Raw genomic sequence first — 13232 nt, 5'->3', positions numbered from 1 at the left:
AAAGCAGTGGCATGCTGCAAACAGGAGGCAGCTCCAAAAACAGTACGCTTTAAGCACCCCAAGAAAAAACCTTATCAGCATATAATAAAAATAAAAACACTAAAGAGCTTACACTTTTGACATCTGGCAGGGAACCCAGAGAGCACCGCCCAATCTGTCATTGATAAAAAACGATGTAGAAGTAAATGAAATGCAAAGATGCTGAACAAAATCAGAGGTGCATTTCATTGGTTTATTTTACTTGTTGACTTTTTTCTTTTTGTAGACTATAAATTCACGATTTCTGTACGTTTTCGCTGATCTTTTTTCAGTTTCCCCGGTGGTGGAGCCAAAGTTTCTGGACATCCGGCAGGCGATGAGGCGCAGTGTGTCGCTGCGGTGCAACATGCTGAAAGGGAGCCCGGTGAAAGTGGCCACCGCCGTCTGGAGGTTCAACCGGAACCTTCTCGTTCCCTCTGTAGAACAGCAAGAATTTTCTGAGTACAAGATACCCAGTATGAGCCAGGAGAGCAGCGGCACCTACGAATGTAACATCTCTAACGACGTTGGCTCTGACACCTGTGTCTTCCAGGTGACCGGTGAGTGGGGGGGGTCGCTCTTGTCTTCCTTCTTTTATAAGATGGGTGTTATGTAGCTTCAGTCCAACAAATTCTGGTGGACAGTGGCGGCTGGTGCTCAAAATTTTGGTGGGGGGCAAAAACCAAACCGAAAGATTCTGAAAAAAAAAACACATCGATTGCAGCCTCACTGTGCCCATCAAACGCAGTCACTGTACCAAACGCAGCCACTGTGCCATGAAACACAGCCACTTTTCCATCAAGCCAGCCACTGTGCCACCATTCATAGCCCACTGAGCCATCAAAAGCTGCCACTGTGCCATGAAACATAGCCAATGTGCCATCAAACGCAGCCACTTTGCCATCAAACGTAGCCACTGTGCCATCAAATGCTGCCACTGTGCCCATTAAATACTGCCACTGTGCCCCAAATGCGGCCACTGTGCCCATTAAATGCTGCCACTGTGCCCATTAAATGCTGCCACTGTGCCATCAAACGTAGCCACTGTGCCATCAAACAGAGCCACTGTGCCATCAAACAGAGCCACTGTGCCATCAAACGCAACCACTGTGCCATCAAATGCTGCCACTGTGCCCATTAGATGCTGCCACTGTGCCCCAAATGCTGCCACTGTGCCCATTAATCGCTGACACTGTGCCCATTAATCGCTGACACTGTGCCCCAAATGCTGCCACTGTGCCCTCCGCCCGGCACTTACCCTGTCTCGGGTTGGCAGCATTTGAAGGCGGCAGGCGGCGAGCGATGACCGGTGTCCTCCATGTCTTCCTCAATGTCTTTTCCCGCCCGCCCTGTCCTATGATTGGATGCCTGATAGGCAGCGTCCAATCACGGGGCCTGTCGTTTCAGCCAATCAGGTGACAGGTAACAGACCCCACTACCTGATTGGCTGAGAGGCGGGTCAGTGTTAGAAAAGCGATTTATTCGCTCTCCTAATACACAGCTGAGTGAACAGCGGACGCCCATCATGGCACCCACTGTTCACCATTTTGAACGCCTATTAGAGCCTATGGCTCTAATCAGGTGCTTCCAAAAAATACCCCGCCACTGTAATTCAGGTGCCAGGCACCCGACAAGGGGCCGGACACCTGAATAAGGGGTGTCAGCGGCAATGCATGAATCTATCTATCATGATAAAGCGGTGCCAGGAGAGAGGGGGCGGTGCCCCTGTGCCCTTTATGGACGCACCGCCACTGCTGGTGGACATATCTCAACAATGAGGTCACCAAGCTGTGTAGAAAGTCTTTGTACTGATTCAGCGTTCAAGAAACTGCACAGAGCTCTTTTTGTAGGAGCCTTTTTGGACATGAAATGCCTTTCGAAACCCAGAGATTAGGTTTTAAACATAGGAGTCACAACATAACTCTGCATAGCCGGTGAAGGGAGCAAAGCTGTGGGAGGGATCAAGCAGACCCCACCCACTACAGGCTGCCTGGAGAAAAACTACCGGAGGGGGCGTACACAAGACCAGTCACCCTGCACTAGGAGAGAGATGCCTTGTTTACATAGGCATCTCCCCGTTCTGCCGCTCCATAACACGATCGCGGGACACCGGCGCAGGGCCGTTTGAAGGAATTTGGGGGGCCCTGCACGCAAAACCTACGTTAGCGCTACACTCATTTTTTACACCCATGTTCTTACTCCTCCCCCCCTCCCTATGTTTTTCTATTCTCACCTCCCCTTCTTCTCTGTAGGCTGCCGCTGTAGCGTGGCCGAGCTCCTCTTCCTCCTGTCAGTCCGGTGTTCTATCATTATAGGTCCCCTGTCCCCTATCAGATAGTGCCCGGGCCGGGCCGGACTAAAAGAAAGTGAGCACTCAGTGTGCACTTCCTGTCAGTCTGGCCGGGAACAGGAAACTGAATCTCCTGTACCACGCGCGGTACCCGGCCGGACTGACAGGACTCCAGGAAGAAGGAAGAGGAGCTCGGCCACGCTACAGCCTGGGAAACGGAAGTTGGGGGCCCCTGGGCAGCTCGGGGCCCCAAGCAATTGCTTGTTTTGCCTGTTCTGTAGCGACGGGCCTGCACGGGCGGACATCGAGTCCGCGGGTCCAGCGGGCACGGTCAAGGAGCTCACGGCGCACACGCCCACTAGGCGGCAGATTCGAAGCAACGTACCTGTAGGTTGCTTTGCCTGCCCTTGCCATTCTGCCGACGTATATCTACGTGAGGCAGTCGGCAAGTGGTTATTGGTTAAGATTAATTTTATTTTTTCCGGAGTTCCGCTTTAACCACCACTAAGAGTAAAATTTTTCTATAAAGTGATACATCTGCTGTAGATCAAGACGATGACAGATAAAGGACATTTGGTGGTTAATTCTCTTTGCTTGTCTATAGGTTTATTGTAGAGAAACAAAGGCACAAATGAATGAGATATGAATAAAGAAACCTTCACATGGAACACGTCAAGGTTCTCTTGTTGAATATCTATTTAGTGGTGCAGACATTTTTCTACAATAAACCTACCAACGAACAAGGAGAAAGAATTTGGATACAAGGAGAGTTAACCAAGGAGAGTCCTCCACCCACCATCTTCTTGACCTACAACATTAGTGTCACTTTACAGGATAATATGAAGAGAGATCAACAAAAGGGGAACCTTGGCAAGAAACACCTCAAGGTTCCCTTGTTGTTTTCTGTTCCAATGTGGCTTAGGGATCGAGGAAGGAGAGTGATGAGGTTTTATTCTTTTGATATGGTCTGAAAGTTGCAAGCCCCCAGTGCTCTGGGGGTTCATAGAGCTGGTTCCTTTGCAGTAGGGATGAGCCCGATGTTCGAGTCGAACATAAGTTCGATTGGAACATCGGGTATTCGCCTGTTCGCCGAATAGCTAACAATTTGGGGTGTTCGTGGCAAAGCCGCGGAACACCCTTTAAATGTCTATGGGAGAAACTTGGGCATCCGCTGAAACTTTTTCAGGGGGGGGGCGCTTCGGGATCGGCGATACACAGTGGCATTTAACACGGCCAGCTGGCAGTGTGAAATAGCTCTTGAGATAATTCAGCTTCACTCCATGCCCATATAAATATAGCCTAGAGAATGTACAGACCCCACCTCAGCACAGATGGGCCCTCCCTTCCGAACAGACCCCTCCGTTCAGCACAGATGGACCCCCCTTCAGCACAGACCCCCCCCCATTCTGCACAGACCTCTCCATTCAGCACATACCCCTCCATTCAGCACAGATGGACCCCCCTTCAGCACAGACCTCCCCCCATCCCACACAGGCCCCTTCATTCAGCACAGACCCCCTCCTTCAGCACAGATGGACCCCCTTTAAGCACAGACCCCCCTTCAGACAGCCCACGGCCACGAGACTCTTCAACACCTTCTCGGTTTTCCGGGGGGGGGGGGTCAATTGCCCCCCCTTGCCCTATGGAGCGGACACCCATGGGGAGAAATCAAAAGTGCTGTTTTTAAAGGTTAATATGCGAGTTATTGTCACAATAAGTGTTTGGGGACGCAGGTCCTGCCCCAGGGGACATGTATCAATGCAAAAACAATTTGTAAAAACTGCAGTTTTTTCGGCAGCAGTGATTTTAATAATGCTTAAAGTTATACAATAAAAGTGAAATATTCCTTTTAAATTTCGTACCTAGGGGGTGTCTATAGTATGCCTGTAAAGTAGCGCATTTTTCCAGTGTTTATAACAGTCCCTGCACAAAACAACACTTCTAAAAGAAAAAAAGTATTTTAAAAATATTCGCGGCTATAATGAATTGTCGGGTCCGGCAATACAGATAGAAGTCATTTTAAAAAACTGCATGGGTCCCCCCCAGTCCATTACCAGGCCCTTTGGGTCTGGTATGAATATTAAGGGGAACCCCCGAACCAAAATTAAAAAAAATGCGTTGGGGTCCCCCCCAAATTCCATACCATGCCCTTCAGGTCTGGTATGAATTTTAAGGAGAACAAAGGGTCAAAATTAAAAAAAAAGACCTGAAGGGTCTGATATGGAATTTGGGAGGACCCCCACGCTTTTTTTTTTTTTTTATTTTGGTTTGGGGTTCCCCTTAATATTCATACCAGACCCAAATGGCCTGGTAATGGACTGGGGGGGGGGGCCATGCCTTTTTTTTTTTATGAGTTTTATCTGTTTTGCCGGGAACGGACAATTCATTATAGCCGCAAGTAGTTTTAAATTACTGTTTTTCCTTTAGAATTGTAATTATTTCATTTTGTGCAGGGACAATTCTAAAGACTGGAAACATGCGCTACTTTACAGGCATGCTATAGCCACCCCCAGATATGAAATATAAAGGAATATTTCACTTTTTATGACAATAACTTGCATATTAACCTTTAAAATTAGCACTTTTGATTTTTCATGTTCGTGTCCCATAGACTTTAACGGTGTTCAAACCGAATCGGGGGGGGGGGGTGTTTGGCTCATCCCTACTTTGAAGCAAACCCTGCAGTTCCTGATTTGTGTAACACATGCCTCTGTTCCCTGTCCAAACATAATCTGTTCTTCTTTCCAGGCAAAGCCTTCAGCCCAGAATTCTACTACGACACCCTAAACCCCACTGAATCCAACAAGCAGTCTAGAAACTACTCATATTTGATCCAGTGGACCCAGAAAGACCCCAGTGCAGTGGATCCAGTAACGAAATACAGACTGGACTGGAAACCGGTAAGACCCGCATTGTTGTTGTTGGGCCATATAAGACACTACAGCTGGTCGACACGGCATGATCAAACTCGCAGTCCCTCAGAGAGTCATCACCTGCCTATAACCAGGGCTGGGTGTTTAAGGCAGGGCAAAAGGGGAAGCTGCACCGGGAAGCTCCAACCTCAAACCAGAAGGAGGAATGTTCAAGTTAACCTTATAAAGTATGATGTAGTTGATGCTTGGAATAGACTTCCAGCAGAGGTTGTAATTCAGTAAACAGTAGGCGATTGTAAACATGGTTGGGATCCAACGTAGATCTCTATAAAAAAAAAAAAAGAGCAAAGGTTGCGGACTTGATGGGCCACTTGGTTTTTGTTTTCCGTAAATAATGTCTTTGGGTGCTACAAATCCTAGTTTCAACTACAATGAAACCTCGGATTACGAGGATAATCCGTTTCAGGAGAATGCTCGTAATCCAAAGCACTCGCATATCAAAACGAGTTTCCCCATTGAAGTTAATGGAAACGAAAATAATGTGTTCCGCATTGACTCAAATGGCATGCAATACCGCATGTGGCCAGAGGTGGGGGGAGGGGCGCTGGAGAGCCTCGGAAGCACTCGGAAAGGGCCGAGGACACCTCAGCTGAACTCGGAAAACCTTGAAAAGGCTCGGGAACTGAGTATTTTTAAGATTTTCCAAGCATTTCCAAACGGCTCTGAACAGCGCCGTTTGGCTCTGCCCCCCCCCCCCACCTCAGGCCAAACGCAGTATTGCACACCGCTTTGGCTTGAATCCTGCTTGTTTTGCTAGACAACACTCGAACCGAGTCAGGATTTTTTTAAATATGGTGCTCGTATTGAGAACTGCTCGCTAACCGCGTTACTCGCAATCCGAGGTTCCACTGTATATATATATATATATATATATATATATATATATATATAAGAGCAAACGTTGCAGACTTGATGGACCACTTGGTCTTTGTTTCTGTAAATAATGGCCCGGATTCACAAAGCACTTACGCCGACGTATTTCGAGATACGCCGCGGAAGTGTAACTATGCGCCGTCGTATCTGTGCGCCGTGCCCACAAAACTAGATTCTGAAAATAGGCTTCCTACGACTGACGTAACTTGCCTAGGCCGGCGTATCGTGATCGCATACTTACGCCGGACGCATTTGCCGCTCCCATAGATTTTCTATGCACATATGCAAATGAGGGAGATACGCCGATTCACAAACGTAGTTGCGCCCGGCGCATCATATACGCGGTTTGCGTAAGACTTACGTCCGGCGTAAAGTTATTCCCCATATAGGAGGCGCAACTCATGCAAAGGTATGGACCAGGGAACAGCCGTCGTATTTTATGTCGTTTACGTAGTAGTACGTGAATAGGGCTGGGCGTAGGTTACGTTCACGTCGTCGGCAGTGATTCGACGTATCTTAGGAAGTAGTTTCGACGTGATTCTGCGCATGCGCACTGGGTTGCGTCCACGGGACGGCGCATGCGCCGTACGTTAATCGTATCTTTATGACGCTCAGTACATCATTTACATGGGGTCACGCCTCATTAGCATGGCTCATGCCCACTTCCACCTACGCTGGCTTACGCCGAGGAAACCCAGCGTAGATTTGGGGGCGAGTGCTTTGTGAATACTGTGCTTGGCGCTCTGCGCTACGCCGGCGTAGCCTAAAAAAGATACGCTACGCCGGCATAAATATGCGCCAATGTATGTGAATCCGGGCCAATGTCTTTGGGGGCTACAAATCCCAGTTTGGTTGAACTAGATGACCTTGTGTCTTTTTTTCAACCAGACTATGTACGTAACTATGTAAAAGCTCAATGACATGCGCAATGCGGTGGGGAGTATGATCTTTGCCATGAAGAAGAACATGCCAAAGGTCTTCCTTAGAAGCAGTCAGCCTTGGTCCATTGTGTGTGGCGCGGCGGCGTGGTTGGCTTTAGGACAAGGATGCTACAGAACCCCTCATACAAGAACAATGCATCCTCTTCTCAAGGCCATTAGTGGCTCTTGGCGGCACTATACACATCCCTCTATTGTTTCTCTGCGTTGAGCCTTTAGAAGGAAATATATAATTCCTGCAAATTCTTCATCTCTCACATAACCTACTTTGAAAGTCTGTAGTTAGAAATATATATAAAAAGTACAGCGACCTGTGTAATGTGTGCTCGCCCGTCACAAGTAATACATTTCACTTGACTTGAGATTCGGCGCGTGATGGAGACGCAGGCTTTCCGGCTCCGGTGATATTATCCAGCGAAAGGTCATCGACTCTTATTTTTCGAGAAGGTCAGTGAGGAGAGATGGCAGGTCAGTGACCGACAAGGAATAACAGGTCAGGCGTGGCCTTAGGTATTGATACACGGCGAGCGTTTTTTGGACGATAGGCGCAAACCAGGGTCGCCAGTCATCGAGCGCCCATCGATTTTTTTTCCAGGTGAGGAGCGCACAGGATAAACACGACATTCGCCTTCGTCGGAGGTGTTTATTTTGCCCGCCTTCTCTATTTGGATGTTTTTCCGTTGGCAGTCAAATATTTATTTCATTGACAGCGGGTTTCGCCGCACGCCCAGATAATAGCCGCGCAAAGTGTAATTCGGTCCAAGAGCGCGGCCGCCCATCTCCGCACACGCCGCTGACTACACATCTGTGGGCAGAGAGCGGAAAATGATTCTCCAACCTGGACTGCGGCCAAATAGCCAAACAGCTAAAAATAAATGTGAGACAGGTTACCTGCCAGATGTTTGTGACGCTGCTCAGCCATACTTGTGATTCACACAGCCCCCGCCCCCCTCTATAATCCAGGAATTGGGGAGCTTATTGCAAAAGCGGGGGCTAAAACTTCAACTTCACACCTTTCATTTTTTTTAACCACTTCAATCCCGGACGCTGTCACCCTATTCCTGCCCAGGTCAATTTTTAGCTTTCCGCGCTGTCGCAGTTTGAATGACAATTACTCAGTCATGCAATACTGGACACAAATTACATTGTTATCATTTTTTTTAGACATATATAGCTAGATTCAGAAAGAGTTAGGCCAGCTTATCTACAGATAAGCCGACCTAACTCAGAATCTGCGCCGACCTATGTTTAAGTGTATTCTCAAACAGAGATACGCTTAAACATATCTAAGATACGACGGCTTGCGCCCTCCTATCTTAGGTTGCAATATTTTGGCTGGCCGCTAGGTGGCGCTTCCATTGCGGTCGGCGTAGAATATGCAAATCAGTTGATACGCCGATTCACGAACGTACGCCTGGCCGCCGCAGTACATTTACGCCGTTTACGTAAGAGATAGGCCGCCTAAAGTTAAAGATGCCCCCTAGGTGGCGTAGCCAATGTTAAAGTATGGCCGCCGTTCCCGCGTCGAAATTCAAAATTTTTACGTCGTTTGCGTAAGTCGTCCGTGAATAGGGATTTACGTCGTTTACGTCCACGTCAAAATCAATAGGCCCGTGTGCCGTACTTAGCCGCAATGCACACTGGAAAATGTAGGCGCCCGGCGCATGCGCAGTTAAAAAAAAACATCAAAAACGTAAGGTCAAGCCCCATTGACATAAAACACGCCCCCTTACACACATTTGAATTAGGCGCCCTTACGCCCGCCCACTTTAGGCTACGCCGTCGTAACTTAGCAGGCAAGTACATTGTGAATCATGTACTTGCCTCGCTAACTTACGGTGGCGTAGCTTAAATGCCTTAAGCTACGCCGCCGCAAAGTTGCGGCCATCTATGTGAATCTAGCCAATAGAGCTTTTTATTTTTTGGTGGTATTTACCCTACGTTCACACCTATCCAGTCCATTTAACGTGGTTTCATATAGTATACGTTCACATCCATGGGGTTTTTAGCCGGTGTTCTGTCAATATCTCCAACCCATCAGAAATTCCAACCACGGCACTTCCGGTTTATTTATAACCTTTGCATTCGGAGATTTCGGCGAAATGGTGGTTGGACACAACACCGACAACCGAATAGAGTCCGGTACAGGAAGACTGAGCTGTTTTGACAGCACAGCGGCTAACGAGGACAAAGTTAACGCCGCCATTTTAAGCAGTTAAATAGGTCGAGGTGGGACAATACAGCAACATCTCCTGGTGGCACCGCCCCCTTGTGACATTACCGCCATATTGTTTGGGTCGATACGTATTCTTTTACATCTTTTTGGTTAAAAAAAGCGCAATACGCGTTTATTGATTGGTTTGCGCAAAATGTATAGCGCCTACCAAATAGGGGATAGTTTTATTGCATTTTTATTAATATTTTTTTTTCTAGTTATGGCGGCAATCAGCGATTTTTATCGTGACTGCGACATTATGGCGGACACATCGGACATTTTTGACACTATTTTGGGACTTTTGTCATTTTTACAGTGAAAAGTGCTATAAAAATGCCCTGGTTACTGTGAAAATGACACTGGCAGTAAAGGGGTTAACCAGGAGGGGGCGCTGTAGGGGTTAAGTGTGCCCTATGGGAGTGATTTTTACTGTGGGGGGGGCGTGGCTGTGCATGTGACATCACTGATCGCCGTTCCCTAACATAGGGAACAGACGATCAGCGACAGCCACACTAGGAAGCACGGGGAGAGGTTCGTTTTCACTTACCTCTCCCCGTTCTTCCTCTCTGTGACCCGATCGCGGCGATCGGGTCCACTGTTTCCGCAGGGGACGGTCAGTCACAGAGAAGAGGACCAGGTCCCGAGTGCGCCGCCACCGGCGCGCTCGCAACCGACGGCTGGGATCTTAAAGGGTACGCCCCTTGTGCCCAGCCGTGCCATTTTGTCGACGTATATCGTCGTGGGGGTGGTCCTCAAGCGGTTAACCTTGTTACTCGTAAACCAAGGTTTCACTGTAAAGAGCTGCGCAAACTGTTGGCGCTATATAAATCCTGTAATAATAATAATAATAATAATGATCGGATGTGGACGCTTCCTGGAGAGACTGAATTCCTCAGCGAGGGTCGAAAAGGTCGACCGATGTATCGGCCGATATTTGGCCGTTTTTGGGAAATTGGCATCGGCCGTTTTTTATCCAAATTAGGCCGATATTTAACATGGCCGCTAGCGGTGCCACGGATCCGGAGCTAGGCCGAAGCCACAGCCTTTCTTGATGCTGTGACCGCAGCAGCAATCCGCGGATTGCCGCCACGGTCACAGCATCAGAAAAGGCAGCGGCTTCGGCCTAGCTCCGGAGCCGCGGCCATCTTGGTACACCCAGCGCGGCGGCCCTCCTTTCTGTTTACACCCACAGAGGAGGAGGGGCCCGCGCTCGTGGGACACACACCGCTTTCTGGTGTCTGTACTATGAGGGGCAGGGGGGTCTGTACTGAGGAGGGGGGGTGTCTATACTGGAGGGAGAGGGGGATCTGTACTGAGGGGGGTGAAATTATTTGTTTTTGCACCAGTGCCACCTGCCAGTGCCAATTAGTGCCACTTGCCTTCCAGTGCCAACTGCCAATGCCACCTGCCAGTACCAATAACAGTGCCACCATCCAGTGCCAATTAGTTCCACCTTCCATCCAGTGCCATCTGCCAATGCCACCTGCCAGTGCCAATACCAGTGCCACCATCCAGTGCCAATTAGTGCCACCTTCCATCCAGTGCCACCTCCCAGTGCCATCCAGTGCCAACTAAAGCCATCAGTGCCACCTGCCAATGCCAACCAGTGCCATCTGCCAGTGATAACTATTGCCATCCAGTGCCACCTCACAGTTAGTGCCAACCAGTGCCACTTGCTAGTGTCACCTGTTAGTGCCACCTGTCAGTGCCACGTGCCAATCAGTGCCATCTACCAGTGCCAACCAGTGCCATCTGCCAATCAGTGCCACCTGCCAGTGTCAATTAGTGCCACCTGCCAGTGCCAATAAGTGCCACCTGCCAATCAGTGCCATCTGCTAGGACCATCTTTCAGTGCCATCCAGTGCAACCTGCCGGTGACAATAAGTGCCACCTGCCAATCAGTGCCATCTGCTAGGACCATCTTTCAGTGCCATCCAGTGCAACCTGCCAGTGCCAATAAGTGCCACCTGCCAATCAGTGCCTTCTGCTAGTGCCATCTTCCAGTGCCAATTAGTACCATCCAGTGCCACGAGCCAGTGCCACCAAAAACAATAAAATAATCGGCCTAAAATATCGGCCGCAAAAATCGGCATCATATATCGGCCATCGCCCTCCCCGATTTCTAAATATTGGCATCGGCCAGAGAAAAACCCATATCGGTCGACCTCTAGTTACCTGTAATTTTTGAATCTGATGACAGGTCCTCTTTAAGGAACTCCGAAGCGCAATGGATCGTCCCGTGAATGGAAAGCGTTTGTTTTATTTTTGGATAGCGGTGGGATTTGCCGGAGCGCACACGTTAAGAGTTTGACCTTTCCTGGCGGTCCTTCACCCGTCCCTCACTCCGTAACTCGGAGCTGCCACGTTTTATCAAGCGGCGTGGGTAATAAATGAATCTCCCGGCTACGCAGAGCGCCTTTAATATCCTTTCTATACGGAGCGCGGCGCGCGTTTGTATTCGGAGTGCAGCCAGCCGCCGTGCCGTCATTTCATTAAAGCCACCTTGAAAGGATAATGGAAGAGATACGGCTGGATGTAGAGAGCCTCTTACAAGCGGGACACAAAGACCGCGTCATACTCCGCGCACTTTGCGCTACGGGATCGATAAGCCGCTGTCTCTCGCTTCCAGTATGAAAAGCTTCCTTTCTGAGCAGATAATACACCCTTTAAGGTGGGTCACCGGGGGGGCAGCCATTACTGTGCCTCGACTGCGATTCGCGGAGCAAAGGATAGATTTTTAACCGACGCAGTAGATTGCCATTCACTTACAATGCCGGGAATTATTTTATTGAATGTCGTCAAGAAATTCTGCACAACAAATAACGTTAAATTAATTTTTTCTAAATTAAAGACAGATAGCTGGATTCAAAAAGACGCGCCTAACGTTAGGCAGGCGTAGCGTATCTCATATGCGCTACGCCGCCGTAAGTTAGAGAGTCAAGTGCTGTATTCACAAAGCACTTGCGTCCTAAGTTACGGCGGCGTAGCGTAAATGGGCCGGCGTAAGCGCGCCAAATTCAAATTGTGAAGAGGTGGGCGTGTTTTATGTAAATAAACCATGACCCGACGTGATTGCCGTTTTTGACGAACGGCGCATGCGCCGTCTGTGGACGTATCCCAGTGCGCATGCTCCAAATTACGCCGCAAGGACGTATTGGTTTCGACGTGAACGTAAATGACGTCCAGCCCCATTCACGGACGACTTACGCAAACGACGTAAAATTTTCAAATTTCGACGCGGGAACGACGTCCGTACTTAACATTGGCTAGGCCAGCTATTTGTTGGACTAACTTTACGCCGGAAAACGCCTTACGTAAACGGCGTATCTTTACTGCGACGGGCCAGCGTACGTTCGTGAATCGGCGTATCTCGCTGATTTACGCATTCTAGGCGTAAATCAGCGTTCACGCCCCTAGCGGCTGGCGGAACTAGACAGCTAAGATATGACGGCGCAGGCTGTCGTATCTTAGCTACATTTAAGTGTAACTCAATTTGAGAATACACTTAAAATTACGACGGCGCAGATTCAGAGTTAGGACGGCGTATCTACTGATACGGCGGCTTAACTCTTTGTGAATCTAGCTAAAAAGGTTCTTTTTTTTTTACCGTAACGCATTTTTCTGCAACCTAATTCATCCAATCCTAAGATCTGATTGGCTGCGGAGAAAAGTTGATAACCACAGTTGGGTTTCCTTTGTGATGAGTCCAATGATGAGGCATCAGGACGAATTATTTCTATATGAAAAAAATAATTGCGCAGATAACAGTTTAGACTGGCACTTTCCCCGGCGGGGGATTTAACCCTGCGGAGGATTGCTCATTAACACGCCGTTCTAATTGAAACGTTGCAGAGTTTTTGTTGCCTCATTAGTCCCGTGTTTGAAGACTCCGCCATCTGCGAGCGTCACGAGGGTCTGTAGGAACGTGCGGCGAGGCGCCCCGTCGTTATCGCAACAGTTTAGAG

General features: G+C 48.8%; 1 protein-coding gene across 5 annotated transcripts in view; it reads left to right on the top strand.

The window, feature by feature from the left end:
* Positions 1 to 13232, top strand: part of MDGA1 (MAM domain containing glycosylphosphatidylinositol anchor 1) — a 424007-nt gene that overhangs the window by 330431 nt on the left and 80344 nt on the right. For all 5 annotated transcript variants that reach the window (XM_040351805.1, XM_040351804.1, XM_040351807.1 and 2 more), the window contains 2 exons: positions 312 to 578; positions 5057 to 5208. In XM_040351805.1, the coding sequence (XP_040207739.1) occupies positions 312 to 578; positions 5057 to 5208 (419 nt within the window). The remainder of the gene's footprint in view (positions 1 to 311; positions 579 to 5056; positions 5209 to 13232) is intronic.

Source organism: Rana temporaria, chromosome 4 (genome assembly GCF_905171775.1).
Source record: "Rana temporaria chromosome 4, aRanTem1.1, whole genome shotgun sequence".
In the NCBI taxonomy this organism is placed as follows: Eukaryota; Metazoa; Chordata; class Amphibia; order Anura; family Ranidae; genus Rana; species Rana temporaria.
Note: the sequence above shows the minus strand (reverse complement) of the source record. Positions and strands in the feature narration are given on the sequence as shown.